Raw genomic sequence first — 25,721 nt, 5'->3', positions numbered from 1 at the left:
CTTTTAAGATAGGCCAGATGTATTTGACCGGAGATCAGATATCTCAAACAGATCTCTTCATACGTGGCCGGCTGCTTTAAGCAGGCAATATATATAGTGGACAATGCCCTTTTAAGGATTAAGGTGGTCGTGGGAGCCTTTTCATCAATTGGCTCTTTGTAATTCATCAGAGATTCAAATGTTCTCCCCCCCCACCCCCCACCCCTCGGCAACCCAGCCCCAAAGACGTGGGGGCTCCTCCTCTGCAGTGCTGACGGAGTAATGATAGGTGTCAAACCCCGCATTTGAACTTGCAGCAATTTAGATTTTTGCTTCTTTCTCCCCCTCCGGCTGAGAGCAGGCACTGACTGGAGCTCAAGATTAAGCACTCTGCACCGGGACAAATCTTGAAAGAGTGACCGGTGAAGTGGAGCCCAGACTGGGATCAACCCTGTAATCATCCATCAGCCATCGGCTTCTGCAGGACCTACTGCGATTTCTGAGTGTGGGACTATATTTGACGTTTTAAAAGGGCTTTCCTGTACACCCGACCTCTGAAAGGTAAATGCTACCTTTTTAAAAAAAAATAACCGTATGGTAACGGAATTGTACTGCTGTGATCTGTACATGGGATATTAATGGGTGAAATTGCTGTAAAAGTTGAATGGGTTTGAAAAAAGTATTTTTCTTGGGGGGGGGTTATTACGAGATGACGATTAAAAGGAGTTGAGCAGAAAAGGTGTGGGGCTACGAAAGAACAGAAAGAAAATAAGACAGGAGACTGTCAGTAAATGAAGACGATAGAGGGAACAGACAGAGCGAGAGCACATGTTACAAAACTAAGGAGAATCAATGAAAGCTTGAGTGAGAAAAGTGAGCAGGCAGGAGTGTGCGTATTGTGTGTGAATGAATGCGAGCATGTCTCTGAATGAGTGTGAGGGTGTGTGCGAGCGTGAGAATGTGCTGTGTCTGTATACACGTATGCTTGGACTGAGTGCCGAGTACGTTATATGTGTGCCTGTGTATGACTATGTGCATCGGTGATGTGAATGCATGTTATGTGTGCGGTGTGAATATGTACATGTGTGAGCGTGAATGTGTATGAGTTGGACATATGTGGCGAGTGCCTATTGCGTGTATGTGGTGTGTATATGTGGTCGAGTGTGTGTGAATAAGCTGGTCTGCATCTACGTGGGGCGTGTGTGTGTGGTTGTGGTGGGTGGAAATGTGAGGTATTGTTTAGAGCACATTAAATATTAGTAAAATAAAGCGAAAATAGGAGACCGAAAGGCAAATAAGGCAAAGAATGGTGATTGTGGCGTTTAATGTTCAATCTTGTGCGGTCTCGTGTAGAGGAAGGCGAAGACAATTCCTCGATAGCGCTGGTTCTGTTCAGAGTCATTTGCGGGGTGGGGGGCGGAGGAGGTAGAATGCAAATTGCAATGTGATAGATGCAGGCAACTTCCAGTCCGGTAGAGAGTCCTTGGCAGAAGCATTCAGAGAGGGAAAGAATCACTGGAGCAAATGGACCCTTGCAACAACCAGCAAATGCTTTTGATGGTAGACAGAAACGTCTCTTTCATTACTTTCCTATTGTTTACCTTTTGGCAATGCACATCTCAGAAACACAAGAATAAAGCATTCAGTATGAAGCACACTTCAATCATCCTGTCCACTTGGGTAAATGTATGCTTGGTGTACACACGCGGTTCCTGGCAACAACGGAAATTATCACCGAATAAATCCCGTTTCAAATAGACCCATTTTGTTCAAATTCGGGCACGGTTGAATGAACAAAAGACTGTTGCGTGGATTTATTTATTTGATTCCAACCCCCCTCCCCGTCCCCTCCGATACCTTAAATCTGAATCCAATATTTCCCACCCAGAGCTCATTAAATGTGCGATTACAGCTGGATACTGGGCAGGGTTTCAAGTTGTACAATAAAACATTATTTCGTATTATCTCGCGCGAAACTTTTCCAGACAGTGAGCTTTGCATAATGAGCGGGACTCTGATTTTTTTTTAAGAAACGTGACTCAGTCAAGGAACGTTATCGACCCAACCCAAACTGAACATTTCTGATTTTGGGGCTTTGGAGATTGGAAATTGTATCTTTCGACACAGTTAGGAACGGAGTGTGGGGGAAGACACACAATAACATTATTCCCAGAATTTGCGTTGACCTCCAGATGTTCCCGAGCGAGACCCCAGTGCGTGTGTGTTAACATCTGAGAAATGTATTAGATATCTACACCGTCTCCAGCTCCCTAATCTGTCTCTCATTCTGTGGAACAATGTCTTTCAGATACCTAGACAACACTGGGGGCAGGGGTAGGGGCGGTGAATGATCAGCGAAAAACGGGTAAAATGCCCATTAGAGTGCAAATCAACATTAAAAGAACACAGAACGACCACTCGTAGACAGCAATGGACAAGAATTTTAATAAGAAACCACAGCTCATTAAAACGAAAAAGTAATTTCTTTGTGCAACCTCGTTGCTGGTAGCCTCCTGAAATTCTTTCCATCCGCGCCTTGGGTTCAGTGGATGGGTGCGGGCAGGGGTTGACACGAGCGCGGTAGTGTGTGTGTAACAGACTGATTGCCTTTTAATAACTCGCCCCAGACTGTGGTTAGCAATTGCTTGAGGGGCGGCTTCTGGTGGGGTGTGGCGCCCCCTCATGGACAACCCGTGCGGCACTCGGGTGGGCACGGCGGGCATTCACATATATGCAAAGCATGGCTTAAAAAAATGACCATTTGTGCACCTTTTCTCCATTTGAAAGATGCACAGCTGTTGAAATGCTAAGAAAATGCGGAGGTCCAGTCACAGGTTTTGCCAACACTGAATAACTTAGGTTTGCCTTCTTTTCAAGCCATTCTCAAACGAGATGTTTTATTGCAATGCTTACAAGTCTCGCACAACGTTAGAGAAGTGTTGAGTAACTCAGAGGGTAGGGAGAGATACACAGGCTAAAAGAAAGCCTGTCTCACAGCTAAGGCTGGTGCATTGTTGCTGGCACTGATGGTATGAGAGAGCCTCTCCGCTGCTCTGTTATATATGGGGAGGGGGCTTTGGGAGAGGAGGGGGCTTTGGGAGAGGAAGGCGGGGGGTGGAGGAATGACTCAAATGTAATTGACCGTCTGCTACAAAGTCTTTGATCTAAAGGAGCTGAGCGCAGGGAAATGTGCCGTAACCATGTGTGCTTGAACTGCGCTCTCCGAGTATCGCTTTCTTAAACTGGTTTTAGCAATGGTCAGAGTGATACCCGCGCCAAAATTAAAGAAAAAGGAATCAACTGAGTGACACCATCCCCTCGCCCCGCCTGCAGCTTTCTTCCAAAAAGGGAAGAACAGCGCCTGCCTCGGGTGATCCATCACATCACGGTGTCTTAATCAATAACGTTTTTATCAATTGTGTCCGTTCCAGGCAGTATTTCTAATGCGGTTGGTAACGCCAAGCGTTTGATGAAGAAACTGGCGGCGCAACCAGTGGATTCCCTCCCGCTCCTCCCTCCATCGACAAGAGAGAAAGAGAGCTAGATTCGGGACAAGCGTGTAATCGCCTTGTTGGCGGTGACTGAGGAAGAAAGGAGTTAAAAATCCCAACATTGGTTTCGGGATCTGGTTTCAGGTAAGTGATTACAGATTTCAGCTTAACAAAGCCCAGCTGTTAACCCGGCAGAATGTGTAACTAACTATTCAATGCAGAGTTCAATACATTCTGCACGGGGGCAATCTTTTGTAATTGTACATGTACAGTGGCTGGCGCTGTGTTCCATTTAGCACAGTCTATATCAGAACAGCTAACAGAGAGGTTCAGATGCCGCCACAAACCTACACGTGATGGCTTAAAACAAATTCTACCTGTGTTATTCTACACATTGTTAATGTTCACGGTGGGGTTAAGTTTATTTTGATTTCAACAAGATTTACTCGTTTTGTTTGCCAGCAGCATGTGTTCTATTGAACTTCCATAATCAAATCACACCATCTCGCTCTTCCACCGTGGGAGTAGAAGTGCTATTCTATGAAGTAACCTTAACAGCAAACGTGTGGCTTTACGTACGTGATACATATATAATTTTATATACGATGGCATCCATTCACATCCTTGGGTTGCCACTTGGACCTGATGCAGAAGTCTGTGGACTCTCACCATCTCTTGAGTAGTGCCGTTGGGTGCTCCTAGCTCCTGGTCGGGCCCAACCATAGTTTTTTTATTCTTTCATGGGATATGGACATTGCTGGCTGGCTAGCATTTATTGCCCATCCTTAGTTATCCTTGTTCAGAGGGCAGTTGCGAGTCAAACACATGGCTGTGGCTCTGGAGGCACGTATGCCAGACCAGGTAAGGATGGCAGATTTCCTTCCCTAAAGGACATTAGTGAACAAGATGGGTTTTTCCAACAATCGACATTGGTTTCATGGTCACCAACAGATTCTTAATTCTGGATTTCTTATATGGAATTCAAATTCCATCATCTGTGTAGCGGGATTTAAACCCAGGGCCCCAGAATATTAGCTGAGTTTCTAGATTGATAGTCTAGTGATTACACTACTAGGCCATCAGCTCCCCGAGTTGCAAGGTTAGGGGGAGGCACCAGACAAAGTGCAGTCCAAAACATTCCTCTACAGCAGAACAAGGGAAGGAAGACTCTATCTCTCAGTTGGAAGAAGGCTGCAGTTGCAAGGTGGTTCCCATCATAGTGGCTCACTGAAACCAACCCATCCAGATGTTGTGGACCCCAAGGTCCCCACCTTAAACAAAGTCGTACGTAGGGCGACAACAAATTTATTTTCTAATCATGAATATTCAAACTGCCAAGGATCACCGGGTATACAGAAGGACTAATGGTTGCGGAACTGATACTGTGTCTCTCCTTGTCTGTTTTGGCACAGACTCAGTTACTATTAGCCAGCGGGTAATGCTGGTAGGAGGTGTCAGAATATGGATTTCTGTTACAATAATATGATCTGGAATAGGAATCTCACTATATGCTTTATAGTTGCTGGATGCCAGCCAGTGCTGGATGCCAGTGACTGGGTAGTGTTCATTGACATGAGCAAAGACCACAGATGTGTGATGAAAGTGCTATTAATTGGTTTCTTGTTTCTGGCCAATGCAGATGGTGATTTCACAGCTTTCAATTTTAAAATAGAAAAGGTTGATTAAAACCAATTCCACTGGTTCCCAAACTCTTCTGTGATTGCCTGTCACTATTATTTCCTTTGAATATTATGATCTCAGAGACACAAGAAGAACTTGATCCCACTGTCTTCCATCTTTCCCAGGTGGTGATGAATCTAGTCTGTTATTCAGTCTAATAGAATTTAGCTTCTGAATCCTTCCTTCAGTTAATGCTAGCACACATAACGTTGTTTAATGCATACTAGACTTCTGTGAAACCTTAGGAGTTACCAGCTATCTTGTTCAAGTTGCTTATTTCGAAAACCTACTCTTCCCCTTTCTTCCATTTAGTTTCAGACAATTCAGCCTTTGATTCATGCTTTGATATAGTTCCTTAGGTGCCAAATGATCTCTCATCAGAGTGGCCACTCTTCCCTTGTGGATTTAAGAAGGCAAGCTTTGGCACGCTGATTGACTGTGCAAGGCATTATGGCCTTTGGCGCTATTTGCCCTTATCTGACATCTACAATATAGCTGGGATCACTTGAAAACAATCAGTATCAGAAGTCTTTGTTGATTTTTTCCCCTTTATCAGGATCTGAAGCTAAATTTTTAGCCTTGGTTAACTTATCACATTTCAAATAATTATACCTGTGGTACATCTGTCCATATTGTTCAATATCTGTGCCTACCCACTGGTCCCCTTGCATTTTCCACTATAAATAGAGGCACAAGTAGCTCATCTTGATAATGGATAGATCTGTGCAGAAGCTCCTCCTCTCAGGGTAAGAACATAAGAAATAGGAGCAGGAGTAGGCCATCTAGCCCTTTGAGCCTGCCCCGCCATTCAATAAGATCATGGCTGATCTGAAGTGGATTAGTTCCACTTTCCTGCTTTCTCCCCATAACCCTTAATTCCCTTGTCTGTCAGAAACCTATCTACCCGTGACTTAAATATATTCAGCGAGGTAGCCTCCACCACTTCAACGGGCAGAGAATTCCAGAGGCTCACCACCCTTTGAGTGAAGAAGTTCCTCCTCAACTCTGATCTAAACTGCCCCCCACCCCCCCCCGCCCCGCGCTTATCTTGAGGCTGTGCCCTCTAGTTCTGCTATCCCTTCTAAGCGGGAAGAATCTCTCTACTTCTACCCTATCTATCCCTTTCATTATCTTATATGTTTCTATAAGAGACATCCCTCAGCCTTCTGAAGATCCCTCCTCAGCCTTCTAAACTCTAACGAGCACAGACCCAGTCTATTCAATCTCTCTTCATAGGCTAACCCCCTCATCTCCGGATTGTATGCAGTAATCTATAAAGTCCTGGCTACCTAATGTGGCATAATATTCAGAAACACCACACCACATTATGTTTTGCTTTGCATGTGACGAATCAAAAGCCAGTGTACCCTAATGGCTGCATTTGCCAAGTTGCCACCAACCACATCTGCACCTATCTGGAAGTGACCAAGAGTGAACCACCTTCACAGGTTCTGGGCCAACACAGAGGCAGAAATGAAATAATGCTGTTTATTACACAAGGGCAACTGCAGCTAAGGTGAAGCATAAAATGGGCACAAACATTGAAGATAATTGCCAGAAGCAGCCTCCAATCTGCCTTCGCTTTTTTGCCAATGGGGAAACTAGTTTTGAGCTAGGATGATGTCCTGGAGTGGGAAGTAGAGCTACCCTCCCAGCAAATAGTTCATGTCACAGCAGCCTCATATCAGAAGCAATCAAAGAGAGAGAGAGTTGAGTGCTGGACTACTTGTGCCACTTGTCTACTGACCCATGCATACACATTAGATTACTTTGCCCTTCATCTTTCCTTGTTATTTCTTAGTCATATATCTCTTCAGTTTTCCAAATAGTTGAAATGTCTTTGGAGCCTCTCACAAGCCACTAAATCTACATTTCCATTTATGATGCTTCCCTTTGATGGTCCATAACCTATTTAAACTTCACATGTACACAATGTACGCTGAGTATATCCGTACCTGTACCTTGATGTTGCACTTGGGCTGTCCCATGAATATTGAGTGCTATTGTGACAAAATTAGAATCCTTTTTCAACCATTGGATAATTGGCTTATACCAATAGATGAAAAACATTGGGAGGTAATTTGATTGTGGAGTTTACTACATCTTAGCTTGACATCCAATGTTTGCACTTTCCATTAAGGTCGTAGGGTAAAGGTGAGAAGCAGGAACCATGGATGATTTTCTTCTACAACCTCCATCTCCACCACCTCTACATCCCATACCCTAGCCTTAGGTATAAGAAAACAAACTGTTTGCCACCACCTCAAAAACTGGTGTCATCTAGCGCAGAATGGGGATCAAATAAAGGATTGTTCTGACTTGTATGGATCAATATTGAACATTCAAAATTGACAAGCAGGATAAAACAAGCTGGTTCATCAAACCTATCCCATACAGTTTGGTGGCTACAGGGTTGTGACTTTGGTGCCATCTGTCAATTTACTGAATATATTCCCAACACCATTGCCTTCCAATGCCACTGAGTGAAAAACTTACCCCTGATATCTCCTCTGTACCTACTCCCCAGCACCTTAAACCTGTGTCATCTTGTGGCAGCCATTTCAGCCCTGGGGAAAAGCCTCTGAGAGTCCACCTGATCAATACCTCTCATCATTTTATACACCTCTATCAGGTACCCTCTCATCCTTCGTCTCTTTAAGGAGAAAAGACCGAGCTCTCTCAACCTATCCTCATAAGGCATACCACCCAGTCCAGTTAACAGCCTTGTAAATCTCCTCTGCACCCTTTCAATGGCTTCCACGTCCTTTCTTATTTCATTAATAAGAACAGTAAATCATAGTTCATCTCAAATGCCTCGTTGGCACTACTATTAATAGTCCTCTAATGTTCCATGTTCTTATCAAATGTATATCAAATGATCTCTAATGTTCCCATTTTTTACCCAATAATGTACTCCACTTCCCTGGCAAATGGTATGTTGGCCTTCATAGGGAGAGGATTTGAGTATAGGGTAGGGATGTTTTGCTGCAATTGTATGGAATATTGGTGAGGCCTGGAGTATTGCGTGCAGTTTTGGTGTCCTTATCTGAGGAAGGATGTCCTTGCTATAGAGGAAGTACAGCAAAGATTTACCAGGCTGATTTCTGGGATTGCATGTCTGTCATATGAAGAGAGACTATGTTGGTTAGGATTATATTCATTGGAGTTTTGAAGATTGAGAGGGGATCTCATAGAAACTTATAAAATTCTAACAGGGTTAGACTGGGTAGATTCAGAAAGAACGTTCCCAATAGTGGGGGAGCCTAGAACGAAGGGTCATAGTTTGAGGATAAGGGGCAAACCTTTTAGAATTGAGGTGAGCAGAAATTTCATCACCCAGAGGGTGGTGAGTGTGTGGAATTCATTACCACAGAATGTAGTTGAGGCCAAAACGTTGTCTTATTTCAAAAAGAAATTAGATATAGCTCTTGGGGCCAAAGGGACCAAGGGATACGGGAAAGGGGGATCAGGATATTGAATTTGATGATCAAGATGAATGGCAGAGCAGGCTCAAAGGGCCGAATGGCCTACTGCTGCTTCTAGTTTCTATGTGTGCCCCTTTCTGAACACAGGAATTATATAAGTTGGCTACCAGTGCAGAGAACTCACCCTGACCCTCACTAATTGAACTGCTGAAGATATAGAATCATAGAAAAATCATAGAAAAACTACAGCACAAACAGGCCCTTCGGCCCACAAGTTGCGCTGATCTTATCTCTACCTACTAGGCTTACCTAAACCCTCAATCCTATTAAGTCCCATGTACTCATCCAGTAGTCTCTTAAAAGACCCTATTGAATTTGCCTCCACCACCACCGATGGCAGCCGATTCCACTCACCCACTACCCTCTGAGTGAAAAACTCAGCCCTGACATCTCCTCTGTACCTATTCCCCAGCACCTTAAACCTGTGTCCTCTTATGGCAGCCATTTCAGCTTGGGAAAAAGTCTCTGATCAATACCTCTCATCATCTTATATACCTCTATCAGGTTCCCTCTCATCCTTCGTCTCTTTAAGGAGAAAAGATCGAGCTGTCTCAACCTATCCTCATAAGGCATGCCACCCAATCTGGGTAACATCATTGTAAATCTCCTCTGCACCCTTTCAATGGCTTCTACATCCGTCCTGTAATGAGGCGACCAGAACTGAGCACAGTACTCCGAGTGGGGTCTGACCAGAGTTTTATACAGCTGCAGCATTATCTCCTGACTCCTAAACTCAATTCCTCGATTGATGAAGGCCAGTTCATCATACACCTTCTTAACCACATCCTCTACCTGCAAAGCCGATTTGAGAGCCCTATGAACCCGGACCCCAAGATCCTTCTGATCTTCCACACTGCTCAAGACTTCCACAAGAGTCTTATCCTTAGTATCATATTCCTTCATCCCATTTGACCTGCCAAAATAGACCACTACACATTTCTCCAGGTTGAAGTTCATCTGCCACTTCTCCGCCCAGTCTTGCATCCTATCTATGTCACGCTGCAACTTCTGACATCCCTCCAAACTATCCACAACATCTCCGACCTTCATGTCATTGGCAAACTTACCAACCCATCCCCCCACTTCCTCATCCAGGTCATTTATAAAAATCACAAACAGCAAGGGTCCCAGAACAGATCCCGGGGGCACTCCACTGGTGATCGACCTCCATGCAGAAAAAGACCCATCTACAACTACTCTCTGCCTCCTGCAGGCAAGCCAGTTCTGGATCCACAAGGCACCAGCCCCTTGGATCCCATGCCCTCTCACTTTCTGAAGAAGTCTTGCATGAGGGATCTTATCGTATGCCTTGCTGAAGTCCATATAAACCACATCTACCACTCTTCCTTCATCAATGTGTTTAGTCACATTTTCAAAATACCCAACCAGGCTCATTAGACACGATCTGCTTTTAGAGCCACTGACTACTTTTGATCATACTATACTTCTCTCCAAATGTTCATAAATCCTGTCCCTCAGGATCTTCTCCATCAACTTACCGACCACTGAGGTTAGACTCACCAGTCGGTAATTCCCTGGGCTACCTCTATTCCCTTTCTTGAATAAAGGAACCACATTCGCAATCTTCCAATCCTCCGGAACCTCTCCCGTCTCCATCGATGATGCGAAGATTGTTGCCAGAGGGTCTGCAATCGCTTCCCTTGCCTCCCACAGTAACCTGGGATACATCCTATCCAGTCCTGGTGACTCATCTATCTTGATGCTGTTCAAAAGCTCCAACACATCCTCTTTCTTAATGTCCACACACTCAAGCTTTTCAGGCTGCCGCAAACCTGCACTACAACCACCAAGATCTTTTTCCACTGTGAATACCGAAGTAAAGTATTCATTGAGCGCCTCTGCTATTTCTACCAGTTCTATACAATCTTTCCCACCATCACATTTTATAGGTCCTATTCCTTCGCATCTCATCGTTTTATTCTTCACATATTTGTAGAACGCCTTAGGGTTTTCCTTAATCTTACCTGCCAAGGCCTTCTCATGACCCCTTCTGGCTTTCCTAATTTCCTTCTTAAGTTCCTTCCTACAAGCCATATACTCGTCTAGATCCCTAACATTACCTAGCTCTTTGAACCTTTTGTACGCTTTTCTTTTTGACTAGATTCGTTACAACTTTCATGCACCACGGTTCCTGTAACCTACAATAGCCTCCCTGTCTCATCGGAACGTTGTCGTGCAGAGCTCCAGACTAACATTCCTTGAAAATCTGCCACATTCAGTACATTTCCCTGAGAATGCCTCCTTCCAATTTGCATCTCTAATTTCCTGCTTGATGGCTTCATATTTCCCCTTACTCCAGATAAACACTTTCCTAGCTTGCCTGATCCTATCCCTCTCCAATGCTAGTGTAAAGGAGATAGAGTTATAATCACTATTCCCAAGATGCTCTCCCATTGAGAGATCTGACACCTGTCCAGGTTCATTACCCAATACCAGATCGAGTACAGCCTCTCCTCTTGTAGGCTTATCCACATACTGTGCCAGGAAACCCTCCTGAACACACCTAACAAACTCCTCCCCATCCAAACCCCTTACACCAGGGATATTCCAATCGATATTTGAGAAATTAAAGTCTCCCATCACGGCAACTCTTATTATTGCATCTCTCCAGGATCTGTTTCCCTATCTCCGCCTCAACAACCCTGTTACTATTGGGCGGCCGAAAGAAAACACCCAGTAAAGTTATTGACCCCTTCCTGTTCTGCACTTCAATCCACAGAGACTCCGTAGACAATCCCTCCATGGCGTCCACCTTCTCTAAAGCCATGACATTATCCTGATCAACAGTGCCACTCCCCCACCTCTTTTGCCTCCCTCCCTGTCCCTCCTGAAACATTTGAAACCTGGCACTTGAAGTATCCAGTCCTGTCCCTGAGACATCCAAGTCTCTATAATGGCCACCACATCACATTTCCAAGCAGCGATCCATGCTCTAAGCTCATCATATGTGCAAGGAACTCAAAATCCTGATAAATTTTGGTATTTGCAAAAGTAATTCATGGGACATGGGTGTCACTGGTTGGACTGGAATTCATTGTCCATCCCTAATTGCCCTGGGCCTGCTCAGGCATTTTGGAGGGCAGTTTTAAGAGTCAACCACATTGCTGTACATGTGGAGTCACATGTAGGCCAGATTGGGAAAGGATGGCAGACTTCCTTCCCTAGGGGACGTTAGTGAACCAGATGGGTTTTTACAAAAAGTGACAACTGCAGGCATTTTTTTATTGAATTCAGATTTCACTGTCTGCCATATGGATCCACGGAGCATTACTCTGGGTCTCTGAATTGCTAGTCCAGTGAAATTACCACTAAACCACAGCCTGCCCAAGAAATCAGACATTTCAATGCATTCACATGCTGAATTGTTTAAACAGCTCTGCTTTATATATTTAGTTGTGGAGAAAAACATGGAGGCTGCTAATGATCCAATTTTTAATATCTTTAAAAACTGTCTTTAAAACCATAAAACTATTCCCCGTTTGATTTGCAGTGTCCTTGGTGTCATCCTCCAAAGGTAGAGCATTGTTTTTTCACATGTGCATAGAAGACACGCAGCTCCACCTCTCTCGACTCCTCCACTGTTAGTAAATGACCAGAACTGCTTATCTGACATCCCATCCCCTACTGGATGGGTAGAAATTTCTTCCAATTAAATAATGGGATGACTGAATCATTGCTTTTCGGTCCTCACTCCAAAATTCAGTCCCTAACTACTGACTCCATCCCTCTACTTGACAGTAATCTGAGGGTAAACCAGTCTGTTTGTACCCTCGGTGTCACATCTGATTCTGAGATGAACTTTTGACCCCATATTCATGCCATCATTAAGACACCTATTTCCATTCCATTTCACCACCCAACTTTGCTCCTCTCTCAGCTCATCTGCTGCTGGAGCCCTCATTCTTGCCTTTTGACCACTGGACATGACTTTTCTACTGCACTCCTAGTGTCCTAGATGGTCTTTCATATTCCAACCTCCATAATTTAAGGTTGCCTGTGTTTTAACTTGCAGCAAGTCCTTTTCCTCTATCACCCTTGTACTGACCTAGATTGGCTCCTGCTCCTGGAAATTTTGAAATTTTCATCCTTGTTTTCAGATCTCTCCAATAGCCATGCTCTTCCTTGATTCTTTAGTCTCCTCCCAATGTATCTGCACTTTTCTAATTTTAACCTTTTATACATCCTCCTTTTAATTACTGCAGCATTGGCAGCTGTGCCTTCAGTTGCCTAGGCTTCAAGCTTCAGAACACCTTCCCCACATCTCATCACCCCTCTACCTCACTTTCTTCCTCCATGACACACTTTAAAGCCTACCTTCTTCTGACCTAACATCTCCTTATGTAGAATGGTGTCATACCTTATTTTATTATATTCTTGCAAAGTGTCTTGGGCTGTTACATTATGATAGAGACTATGTAAGCTGTTATTGTCTAGATCTAAATGTTGCTTTTAATAATCTGCATGTGTTATGTGTTATAATTTAATTTACACGTAATCAAGTTAGCTCCAATACATCTCATTATTTCTTCATATTGAAGGACACATGCTCTGTGAATTTCACCGATTCCAAATGTGAGCAGCATAGAATTAGCACAAAGCGAAACTGGAGACTAGTACATTCCAATTTAACTCTTAAAAAACCTTATTCATTTTTCCTTTACTTTTGATCAGACTTGTTTGGCAAAGATTATCTTTCAATTTTGCACGGGTGTTATATGGTCTGCCCCATGATATCCAATGAATTCACTATGTATGAGCAGATACTGAACAGGCTAATGTTGGCAGGGGGGTGGGGTGCAGCCTGTTGGTTGGGCAGTTGGTATGGACCTCCTTTACCACCAGTTAAATCACTTGAAGAGATCCTTAAGTGGGCATTAATTTGTCATTTAAAAGCCTCAATAGGCTCACTCTGCTGTCCACAAACATAAAAATATTCAGGACTGACAGATTTTCCTCTCACTAAACTGGGGGTTGTGGCAAATTGCACTAATTCACCTCTGCCCTAAACATAGCCCAGCTACCTCAACACCAATCCCAGTTGCAAACTGGAGCATTCACTGGATAAATTGGCTAGTCATTAGGGCAGCACAATACATGCTCTTTAATCAGCTATTAAGAGTGGGCCTCTGATTTCCTCTTCCTTTCATCCTCTTTTCATCACATAACATCCCCTTTGCCACTGGGTTAGATGGATCAATGGAGAACAAGAGCTTGTCACATGGCGACTTTGGGCAGAAAGGGAAAATCCCCATTATCGTCTTGCTGAAACCATCTCCCCGTGTTTCATGCAATCAAATATCCCTTGCCTCTTGCAGGCTTTGAGATTCATAGAATAATAGAATCCCTACAGTGCAGAAGGAGGCCATTTGCCTCATTGAGCCTGCACCGACATCAATTCTACCTAGGCCCTATCCCCGTAACTGCACATATTTACCCCACTAATCACTCTTAACTACGCATTGCGGGACACGAAGGGGCAATTTAGCATGGCCAATCAACCTAACCTGCTCATCTTTGGACTGTGAGAGGAAACCGGAGCACCCAGAGGAAACCCACACAGACATGGGAAGAATGTGCAAACTCCACATAGTAAGAAGTCTCACAACACCAGGTTATAGTCCAACCAGTTTATTTGATAGTAATCCCACAAGCTTTCGGAAACGGTGTTCCTTTGTCAGGTGGGTGGAAGGTTCGGATCTGAGGCAGCATTGTTAACCACTGTGCCACCGTGCCACCCTATTCAGTAGCATAAACCACAATATACCTTCCATGTTATTTTCCATCACTTTAAGCTTTGTGTAATGGTAAACCTTTTAAACTCAACATTTTCCAGAGAAATAAAATAAATCTTGGTTCTGGCAATTAGATATGCTCTTTTTCATCTGTTTCCATTCCCAAAGTCTTCACTTTTTATTCACTTTTCCAGCTGAGAACAAATTAGATGCCTGTCAATGCTGTGTTCCAGGCGGTTGCAAGGACAACCCACATGCTGCACTGGCCTGCTGTGACCCAAGCCTTAAACATTTGAAATACTGTGTATCAACAGCTATTAAAGTTCCATTAAAACAACAGGAGCTTGATGCATTTATTACAGTTATTATTTATTATAGTTGTAGATGTGACTGGTAATTTTCCACAAAATATGGTCGTAATTGCAATATAAAATAAAAATAATGTCTAATTGCAGCTAATAATCACTTAATTGCCATCATCATGCAAAGGAACCAAGAATGCCTTTCTTAGCAAGGCCTTAGAATAAATAGGACATCTGATTATTTTCCCTATTATACAGTTTCCTTCAACTGTGCAAAAAAGAATCATGACTAACCAATGGCTTTTGCATTAGTTACTGGCCTTTCGTACTCCTGAATGAGTTTCCACAACTTTACCTTCTTTTGTTGTCACAAACAAACTTCCTATTGCATTATGGTAAAAGTTCAGATGCCAAATTCCTGTTTCTTTTTTATTCTTTGGATAGCCTCACACTCTTCGCAGATGCACTGAAGCTTTTGGCCAATCATCACGGATCTAACATTTTGTATCCTTGTGCCCATTTTCTCTACTCTGTCAAAAATTGATAAAATGACATTCTCATTTCAGGTTTTCAGGAGTTAAGTTCTTAATAATGAGCTGGCATCAGTGCAACATCTCTCAGACAGTATGCGCAAACAATTGTCAGGTAAATAGCATGGTGGCACAGTGATTAGCACTGCTGCTTTATAGCACCAGGGACCTAGGCTTGATTCCCGGCTTGGGTCACTGTCTGTCTGGAGTTTGCACATTCTTCTTGTGTCTGCGAGGGTTTCCTTCGGGTGCTCTGGTTTCCTCCCACAATCTGAAAGATGTGCTGGTTAAGTGTATTGACTTGAACAGGCGCCGGAGTGTGGCGACTAGGGGAATTTCACAGTAACTTCATTGCAGTGTTAATAAAAGCCTTACTTGTGACTAATAAATAAACTTTAACTTTTTAACTAAGTATAATATAAATTTACGGATGACACAAAGCTTGGTGGGAGGGTGAGCCGTGAGGAGGATGCAGAGATGCTTCAGTGTGATTTGGATAAATTGAGTGAGTGGCCAAATGCATGACAGATGCAATGGATAAGTGTGATGTTAAAAGCAAAACAGGAAGGCAAACTATTATCTGAATGGCTATAAGTTGAGGGGAATGTGCAAAGAGACCTAGGGTCCTCGTGCACCAGTTGTTGAAGATAAGCATTCAGGTGCTGCAGGCGGTGAAGAAGACAAATGGTATCTTGGCCTTCATAGTGAGAGGATTCAAGTACAGAGTAGGGATGACTTGCTTACAGGGTCTTTGTGAGCCCATACCTGGGATATTGTGTTCCTTCTTATCTGAGGAGGATGTTCTTGCTATGGAAGGAGTGTAGTAAGTAAAGGTTTACCAGGCTGATTCTTGGGATGCCAGGCCAGTATAAGGAGAGATTGAGTTGATTGGGATTATATTTTCTGGAGTTTTTTAAGAATGAGGGGATATTTCATAGAAACCTATAAAATGCTAACAGGACTATACAGGCATGATTTTCTCAATGGCAGAGGTCTCCAGAACAAGGGTCACAGTCTAAGGGTTTCATAGCATCTGTACAGTGCAGAAGGAGGCCATTCATCCCATCAAGTCTACACTGACCACAATCCCACCCAGGCTCTATTCCCATAACCCCACATATTTACCCTGCTAATCCTCCTGATACTCGGGTAAATTTAGCATGGCCAACAACCTAACCAGCACATCTTTGGACTATGGGAGGAAACCGGAGCACCCAAAGGAAATTCACACAGACACGGGGAGAATATGCAGATTCCGCACAGTCACCCAAGGCTGGAATTGAACCAGCATCTCTGGTGCTGTGAGACAGCAGTGCTAACAACTTTGCCACTGTGCCACTCCAGGTATGGGGTGGGCTATTTAAGACTGAGATGAGGAAAAATTTCTTCACCCAGACAATGAGGAGTCTGTCAAAATCTCAACCACAGAAAGCAGTTGAGACCAAAATATTGCAAATTTTCACAAAGAAGAGTTAGATATAGCTCTTTGGGTTAAAAGGATGAGAAGTTATGGGGGGATCCGGCACTCAGTTTCCTGAGTTGAATGATCGGCCATGATCATAATGAAAGGTGGAGCAAGCTTGAAGGGCCAAATGGCCTACTCCTGCTCTATTTTCAAGAATCCCAGTTCCCTACAGAGGATACCAATATTTGACATTAGCAAATGCAAGTGTAACCTCATAGTTTATGGATGATCAAAGCTGAACTTTCATACAAACACACACATATATAAAGACATGCCAGAAGATGTGGCAGTGTGAATTAAAAAAGTACATATGAATCCTTACTAGTTCATGGTAGACAGACTCAGCTTTAAGTAATACTTTCAAATAGACGGGGTGGCATAGTAGCAAAATGGTTAGCACTGCTGCTTCACAGCTCCAGGGACTTGGGTTCAATTCCCGGCTTGGGTCACCGTCTGTGTGAAGTCTGCACATTCTCCTCGTGTCTGCGTTGGTTTTCTCCGGGTGCTCCGGTTTCCTCCCATATTGAAAAGACATGCGGGTTAGGTTGATTGGCCGTGCTTAAATTGCCTGTTAGTGTCCTAGATGTGTAGGTTAGAGGGATTAGTGGATAAAATCTGTGGGGATATGGGGGAAGGGTCTGGGTAGGATTATGGTTGGTGCAGACTCGATGGGCCGAATGGCTTATTTCTGTACTGTATGATTTCTATGAGACCCATTGCCCAGTCTTACAGTTGATTACATTTCTGGAGATGAGGTGCTGAGCTCGCTTTCATTGTGAAAGCAGAAAATGCTGGAAATGCTCAGCAAGTATGAGAAGCAGGGTTCATGTTTCAGGTTAATGACCTTTTGTCAGAACTAGTGTCTAGTGCCTAATCTCCTGTCAGAGATTATTAATGCCGTGAGAAGAGTGATACCCATGAGGTAGAACAATTTACTTCCCTTTTTGTCAATATTGGGAGCCTCTGAATCACAATCATTACTAATTATTAGCTTGGTAGGAGAATTGGGTCTGTCCTGGTTGGATTAGTGGAACATGTATATATACATCTCGGGGTTACCATCACAACATTAATCAGGGCGTGGACAGCAAATTTCAAATGGTATGCAGTTCCAAATGGCATCCTACTTCATACATATATATCAAAAGGGTCCCACAAGCGCATTAGCTTTGAAAATTTGAACTTTTGCATTAAAATTGTTGCTTTCTTGTTTACTTTAGCACCACAATGAATCAATCTTTCATTAAATTGGGAAGCGATGACCTAGAGCTATAATCACTAGACTATTAATCCAGAAACTCAGGTAATGTTTTGGGGATCCGGGTTTGAATCCCACGATAGTAGATGATGAAATTTGAATTCAGTAAAAAATACAATCTAGAATTAAGGATCTATTGATGGCCATGAAACCCATCTGATTCACTAATGTCCTTTAGGGAAGGATATCTGCCATCCTTACCTGGTCTGGTTTACAGGTGACTCCAGGACCACAGCAATGGTTGCCTCTCATCTGCCCTCCAAGGGTAACTAGGGATGGGTAATAAATGCTGGCCAGCCAGCGACGTGCCATGTCCCTTGAATGAATAAAACAAAAGAAGAGAAGTTAAGTGATATTTGGATTTATCCACATTCAGCACAACATCAATGTCATTACTACTTCAGATGCTATCCCTTCCAGCTATCTCCCGGTTTGCAGATACAATTCTCTTTTCAAACATTTCTTCTCTTCACAAAAGTCCTCCCATCAATAAGAAAAAGCCAAAGATGTGTGGTTAAATATTTCTGCTAAACCTTTGTCTCCATGTAATATGATACAGCTGTTCTAATGTGATATAATGGCATGCATGACATAGCGGGAATGGTGTCACATATGGATTCTAACAGCGTGCTTTGAATTAGTTCCATCTTGAAAGAGTTCTCAGATTTTATAGTTTGGAGCAGGTAAATCTATACATTAGAAGAAACATCTCATTTGATCACTTTAAGCCCCATTACAAGTTCCAACAGGAGAGTTTTTTTAATATCTAATCTCCCATCAGATTATTAATGCTGTAAGAAGAGCAATTCCCATGTGGTAAAACAGTGTACTTCTCTTTGATTTTGATATGGGAACATTTTTTAAGTATTTAAATTTATCCTTCAAGTAATTCAAAAATACTGAGGCTGGATTTTACAGGAGGTGTTTGCGGCATGGGGTACAGTGGGGGCATGTAGAATGAGAGAGGTGGCAAGCCTACCCCCTCACACCCATTCTTGACCCATCCCCATTATATAGTGAGTGAGCATCCAAATTGGCCTGCCATTTTTCAAAAAAGTAATTAGTGGGCTATCCAGGTTGTTACTAAGACAATTGACTTGTATTTCTCACTGGCCAATGATTACCCTGGTAGACAGGCAGGTGTGAGGAACTCACCTTTGGCTGCCTCATTCCTCCCCGTCCTAAAAGCCTAGGACATGCTTGACTCCAGGATCCACACCAGGATCCACTGGGTGGCACACTGGCACAGAGGTTAGCACTGCTGCCTCACAGCACCAGAGATCTGGGTTCAATTCTGGCCTTGGCAGACTGTCTTATGTGAAGTTTGCACATTCTCCCTGTGTCTGCATAAGTTTCCTCTGGGTGTTTTGGTTTCCTCCTACAGTAAAAGATGTGCCGATTTGGTTGTTTGGCCATGCTAAAGTGTCCTTTAGATATATAGGTTAGAGGAATCAGCAAGGTAAATATGTGGGGTTACAGGGGGATAAGGCATGGATGGGTAAGATGCTCTGTGGGAGAGTTGGTGTAGACCCAATGGTCTGAATGGCCTCCTTCTCCACTGTAGGGTTTAAACATAGAACATAGAACACTACAGCACAAACAGGCCCTTCAGCCCACTAGTTGCGCCAATCACTTGTATACCTACTAAGCCATAGACCTATCTATAACCCCCAATCCCATTAGATTTCTGTGATATTTTTCACTCAAGTACTTGATGGGCCTGCTTGCCATCCTAGCAGGGGCTGCTACTCAGTTCTAGTGCTGCTGGGGGTTACTGGAATTCAGATTGTGTCCCACTTAGGGATGGAAGCCACACTCTCAGCTTGTCTAACATGCCAGCAGTGCGTTATCACTGCAGAGAGGGCAATGTTTAGGCTCATCAGCTGCCGGCCAACTGTTGCAACAGGGACAAGAGCAATACAAAGAGTCATAGAGGTTTACAGCATGGAAACAGGCCCTTTCGACCAACTTGTCCATACCATTTTTTTTAAACCAGTAAGCTAGTCCCAATTGCCTATGTTTGGTCTTTATCTCTCGATGCCAATCTTACCCTTGTAACTATCTTTTTAAAGACAAAATTGTACCCTCCTCATACTATCTCTGGCAGCTTGTTCCATACACTCACCACCCTCTGTGAAAAAATTGCCCCTCTGGACACTTTTGTATCTCTCCCATCTCACCTTTAGCCTATGCCCTCCAGTTTTAGACTCCCCTACATTTGGGAAAAGATATCGACTATCTAGCTGAACTATACTGCACTTCCCATGAAATCCTGCCCCAGGAATCTTCTCGATATGGTGCATTTCCAGTATTCATAAAATATTAAGATGGCGCTCGAGGTGTATGCAGTTTTCATATTATCAAGTTACTATAAGAAATTTGTGTTGCTTTGCAAATCCTAGTTTCCTTCAAACAAAAATACTGCAGATGCTGGAAAACTGAACTAAAGATTCTTCCTTATTTCTTTCCTCTCCCCTTATTTCTTTCCTTCACCCTACTTTTACTTTTACCTTTCATTCTATGTCCCATTGAGATCTTCCATCTTTTAACTCTGGTTTTCTGTCACCTTCCCTCCTTTCTTTTGACTTATTATCATCACATGTATTGTGATGCAGTGAAAAATATTATTTCTTCTGCATTATACAGGCAAAACAAACCATCATAAAGTACACAGGGGGAAAGGAAAGGAGAAGGTGACTTGGAATGCAGTTTTAGAAGCACAGAATGGTTATAAACAGTGAAATTAGAGGGTACGCTGGGGTCAGCTTGCAAGAAGTCGTCACATACCTGCACCACTTTTTTTGTTAACATTCCCTCTCCCCCTCCAAAAGCTTTCTACACTTTCGAATACATCCTCAAAATCCATCTTTTAAGCTGCACCTGCGGGCCGATGTCCGATCCCAATTTGCTAAGAAGCTTAAGATCGTTTGCCACATTAAAAGCACTGTACAAATGCATAGTTGGATTTGTGTCAGTAATAGAGGAAATAAATCAAGAAATTGTGTCCATCTTCCCTGGAGAATGTGGCTCTTGAGGTTCATGAGCAAGGCTCCAGCAAATGTCACCCCTTTCCTTTCTACTTTCAAGGTGAAACATTCATGCTCAAGCTTTTATTTAAACAACTGCATGATCAACACTTAATTGTTGTATTGCATTTACAGGAACACAAGACATGTTTCTTTAAATAAATGCAATTTAAGGAACTTGTCTGTTAAAATGGTTTATGTCTTTCTTGCTATGTATTGCATCATTCTGTGTACAGAGTCTGCTTCTCTCACTTTTCTTGCTTATGCTGTCATGCAAAGTTAATTATATTTCTAACCATATGGTGATCCTCAAAGTTCAAGTTCAAAAAATTTGGAAAAAGAAAACTTATAACAAACATATAACACCTGGTTCAATATTGCTACAGTAAAAACACAATTACCTCATTATGTAGAATAGGCTCTAACATCTCCTACTTTGCTGGTCTGCTTTTACATACTATTCTCTGGGGTTCCTGCAGACGTGGCTTTCTCATTCATCTTGAACCAAGATCTTGAGAATTTCTGATTTATTTGCCTTGTAGCAGAATTGAAAAACTGATATAATTGATCATTTCAAATCTTCAGTGGTTTAGTTCTTCCTTTCCTTGTCTCTCGGAGACTTTCAGAGCACAGTTTGCAAATTGAGTTATGGGTTGTTGTGGGCTTGGGGCTGAAGGGGGAATGGGGAACTTGTTATCCTGATGCAACCATGCAGCTGGTTTGTCTGAGTAGCAGTTGGTTTTGGATACCAGTCTTGAAAATAAAATCAAGATATTTAGAAAGACCAGCCAGCGACAAATGCAAACCTGTCTTTCTGGTGTCCTGACTGTTGCCAAACTTGTTACTTGATCTAAGATCTCTTAAGCAACTTGTTCCTAAGTATCAATATTTAAATTTTGGCAACAGAAAATGCTGTTTATCTGGAGATTATACACCACTTAGCATAATTTTAATATCAGGTAAGAGTATTGTCTAAGCTGGGGGCGCAGAAGATTTTTATCAAAACTCCATAGATTTTTAAAAAATCATTCCTGGGATGTGGGTGTTGCTGGTAAGACCAACATTTATTGCTCATCCCTAATTTCCCTTGAGAAAGCAGTGGTGGTGAGCTGCCTTCTTAACCACAATATCACTTCACTGTAGTGCCAAATTTAAAGTCCAGCCAATCCTGATTATGTGTTTTGGTTACGAAACAATGGGCACAGTGGTTAGCAGTGCTGCCTCACAGAGCGAGGGACACAGGTTCGATTCCTGGCTTGGGTCACTATTTGTGTGGAGTCAAATTGTTCTCCCCGTGTCCGTGTGTGTTTCCTCCAGGTGCTCCGGTTTCCTCCCACAGTCTGAAAGACCATGCTGACAGCATGCTGTATTGGCTATGCTAAAGAAGTATGTGGCACAGCTACACTCAGTGCTGTGAGGAAGGGAGTTCCAGATTTTTGACCCAGTGACAGTAAAGGAATGGCAAAATAGTTCCGAATCAGGATGGTGTGTGGCTTGGAAGGGAACCTGTAGATGGTGGTGCTGTGATAAGTCTGCTGCATTTGAACTTGGGGTCTTCTTGTATGGCTTAACTATTTGCTGGTTAAACTCACTGGGACAAATTTTCTTGTTCATTCGCTTGGGCATATTGGATAGTTTGAGTTCAATGTGCAGAGGGAAAATGGGTTGGGAGAATGTATGCTGGTCAGGAATCCTGCCTGATTTCGATCCAATCAATCTCCCAGACACAGTAGAAATATCACTTCACTGTAATGCTAAATTTAAAGTCCAGCCAATCCTGGTTATGTGTTTTGGTTATGTAACTATGGGCACAGTTTTTAGCACTGCTGCCTCACAGCACGAGGGACCCAGGTTCGATTCCTGGCTTGGGTCATTATTTGTGCGGAGTCAAATTGTTCTGCCTGTGTCTGCATGTGTTTCCTCCAGGTGCTCCGATTTCCTCCCACAGTCTGAAATAAAACGTTGACAGCATGGTGTATTGGCTACGCTAAAGAAATATGGGTGTGTGTGCTTTATGCTCAGTGTGATCTTGACTAGATTGGAGTGAAAGCTGAAATGTTTACTTGGAATACACAGAAAGTTTACATTTTTTATTTTTTGATGTTTGTGTTGAAAGTATTTAGATTGAGCATAGGTTGCTTGGAGGTCAAATCCGTCAGTTGTGTTTTATCATTTTCCTTTTGAAATTTGAATACATTGCTTCTCAATCAAATATCAGACACAATATCAATCAGTTCACTTGTTCTTTCCTTCCCGAGACTTTTTTCTTAATTGATTGAACAGTGCATAACTAGCTATCATAGAATCCCTACAGTGCAAAAGGAGGCCATTTGGCCCATTGAGCCTGCATCAACAAAATTCCTCCCAAGTCCTATCCCCACAATCCCATGTATTTACCCTGCTAGTCCCCCTCAGACTAAGAGGCATGGCCAATCAACCTAACCTGCACATCGTTTGAGTGTGGGAAAAAACTGGAGCACCCAGAGGAAATCGACACAGACACAAGAAGACTGCAAACTCCATACAGAGTGACCCAAGGCTGGATTTTAACACAGGTCCCCGGTGCTGTGAGACAGCAGTGCTAACCATTGTGCCGCCCATATCCTATCATTTTCGTGATTGTTACTTTATTGCTTGTGACTTTGCCCTATTATGATATTGCACTGCCGTCATCAGGGCATCCACACTGGAAATTTACTGCATTTTCTTGAGAGTGGGGAATGCGTTTTTTCCAATTAGCTTTCAGCATTCAAATCAATTGTGACCGTGGGAGGAATCAGTAGACGAGGCTGGCGAATCTACAGAAACATATATCCTGCATTAGTTCACATCACAGAAGGGCTGACTGAGTAGTAATTTCAGTAAAGTACCTGCCAGTGTATTCAACTGTCTCCCCTTCCTCTCGAGTTCTGACTTATCTTGAACTTTGTAGTTCAGCCACTTGTCTCCTATGATCAGATCACTTTATTTTATTGCTTGCAATCTTGAAAGTTAGCAGTGTAGTGTGACTGCTGAACTCTTTCCGCTCTTTGTTCCTGGAAAGCAAATCGTCAAGCAACTTGTTTGCTTGAATGCAGCAGCAGGGCCGTGTAGTAACCAGCATTTATCTAGAATTCATATAATGCAGAATTTCCCTCCTGTTAAATTGTTAGTTATTTAGAAGAGCGTTCTGTGCAATTTGATGGACAATGTATTTTCTTTCCCCTTTAGGTGAAAATGATGTTACACTTAATACATATCCTGTGGATATGCTCCACGTGGACAATAGTATCATCAGTGCATACAGGTAAGACTGCCTTTAGCTCAGTGTCCTCTTGCTTTGTCCTACATCACTGTACTATAGGATATTATATTTAAAATATTATTATGTAGCTCAAATCACTATATTGTTCCTTGCATATTTTAAAATAACTGGCCAGGTGAATACTAGATTATTGCTGAGTAATTTTACAATTTCAAAAACACTTGTCGGTTTAATTGGAGTCATAGACATAGAGTCATAGAGGTTTACAGCATGGAAACAGGCCCTTTGGCCCAACTTGTCCATACCGACCTTTTCTTTGACTACTAAGCTAGTCCCAATTGGCCACATTTGACCTGTATCCGTGTATATCCATTCTACTCATGTAACTGTTTAAATGCTTTTTAAAGGACAAAATTGTACCTGCATCTACTACTACCTCTGACAGATTGTTCCAGACACTCACCATCCTCTGTGTGAAAAAAATTGCCCTTCTCACCTTAACCCTATGCCCTCTACTTTTAGACTGGGAAAAGATGTTGACAATCTAGCTGATCTATGCCCCTCAACCAGAATAAATCAATTGTTGGAATGCTATCTGATTTTCATATTGATGTAGTTAAGGTAGAACAATGTTAGACATTTCACAATCCAGTAAAAGTAATTGGAACATTAAGGACTTGATATTCCCGATTGGTAGAGTTTCTGTTGGAAGTGCGCTGGAGTTGATCTGCAATCTGCCTGTGTTGTACAGCTGAGCAGCAGCCTGATTCCCCTCATGGGAAATTCATGGAGGGCTCCAGGCGTGATTTTTCACCCTTTTTAGGTCCTTGGCCTTGATGGGGAGAAAACACAATGCTGCTGCAGATAAAATGGTCAGGATAGATATTTGGGCAGGACTTTCCAGCCGAGTTTTCCCCAAGGCTGGAAATTCCCTCCAGAGGTCAATGGAACTTTGCCTGGTCCACCCTTGCCTGCTGGAATTGCCGTGGCGGGTGGGATGGGTAGTTCCGCCTTTTTGGATACAAACAAGGATTGGGGTTGGGGAGGTGGGGGGATGGGAAGTGGGTGGGGTGTGGGGAGGGCAGAATGAATCCAGGAAATGACTAAAGAATCTGACTGCTGATGTAGACGCAGAACCTCATTAACATCCTATAACTTTGTCTATTTTGTGGCAGCTGGGTCAATGGTGGGTGGGCAGAAGGGTACGAGCAGCTGGAAGGTTCAGCTGGGGATTCCTGAAGGTGGCACCCCTGACAATTGGAGCATGGGGCAGATATTGGAATGTGTGGGTGAGTCAATGCTGGTGATTGGAGCTGCAGAGAGCCAAAGACCTTCGAGAGGGCCCTGAGAGGGCTGGCCAGCTCTGTCCAACCAATAAAAAGTGCTAAAACAACCATAGAATCCATCGATATATACAGCACAGAGAAGATTAAAGTTTATTTATTAGTGTCACAAGTAGGCTTACATTAATGAAGATACTCTGAAAATCACCCAATCGCCACACTCTG

The 25,721-nt window shown here is 43.0% G+C and overlaps 1 protein-coding gene across 3 annotated transcripts in view; it reads left to right on the top strand.

Moving 5' to 3' along the window:
- Positions 1-471: 471 nt before the first annotated feature.
- LOC145343180 (uncharacterized) overlaps positions 472-25,721 on the top strand; it is a 195,150-nt gene continuing 169,900 nt past the window's right edge. For all 3 annotated transcript variants that reach the window (XM_080189181.1, XM_080189180.1, XM_080189178.1), the window contains exons 1-3: positions 472-540; positions 3,411-3,614; positions 24,180-24,255. In XM_080189181.1, coding sequence (XP_080045307.1) covers positions 24,186-24,255 — 70 coding nt within the window. In that variant the 5' untranslated portion in view covers positions 472-540; positions 3,411-3,614; positions 24,180-24,185. The remainder of the gene's footprint in view (positions 541-3,410; positions 3,615-24,179; positions 24,256-25,721) is intronic.

This window comes from Carcharhinus amblyrhynchos, chromosome 5 (assembly GCF_965287045.1).
Source record: "Carcharhinus amblyrhynchos chromosome 5, sCarAmb.v2.hapA, whole genome shotgun sequence".
NCBI classification, from domain to species: domain Eukaryota; kingdom Metazoa; phylum Chordata; class Chondrichthyes; order Carcharhiniformes; family Carcharhinidae; genus Carcharhinus; species Carcharhinus amblyrhynchos.
This window is presented reverse-complemented; position numbering and strand designations above follow the sequence as displayed.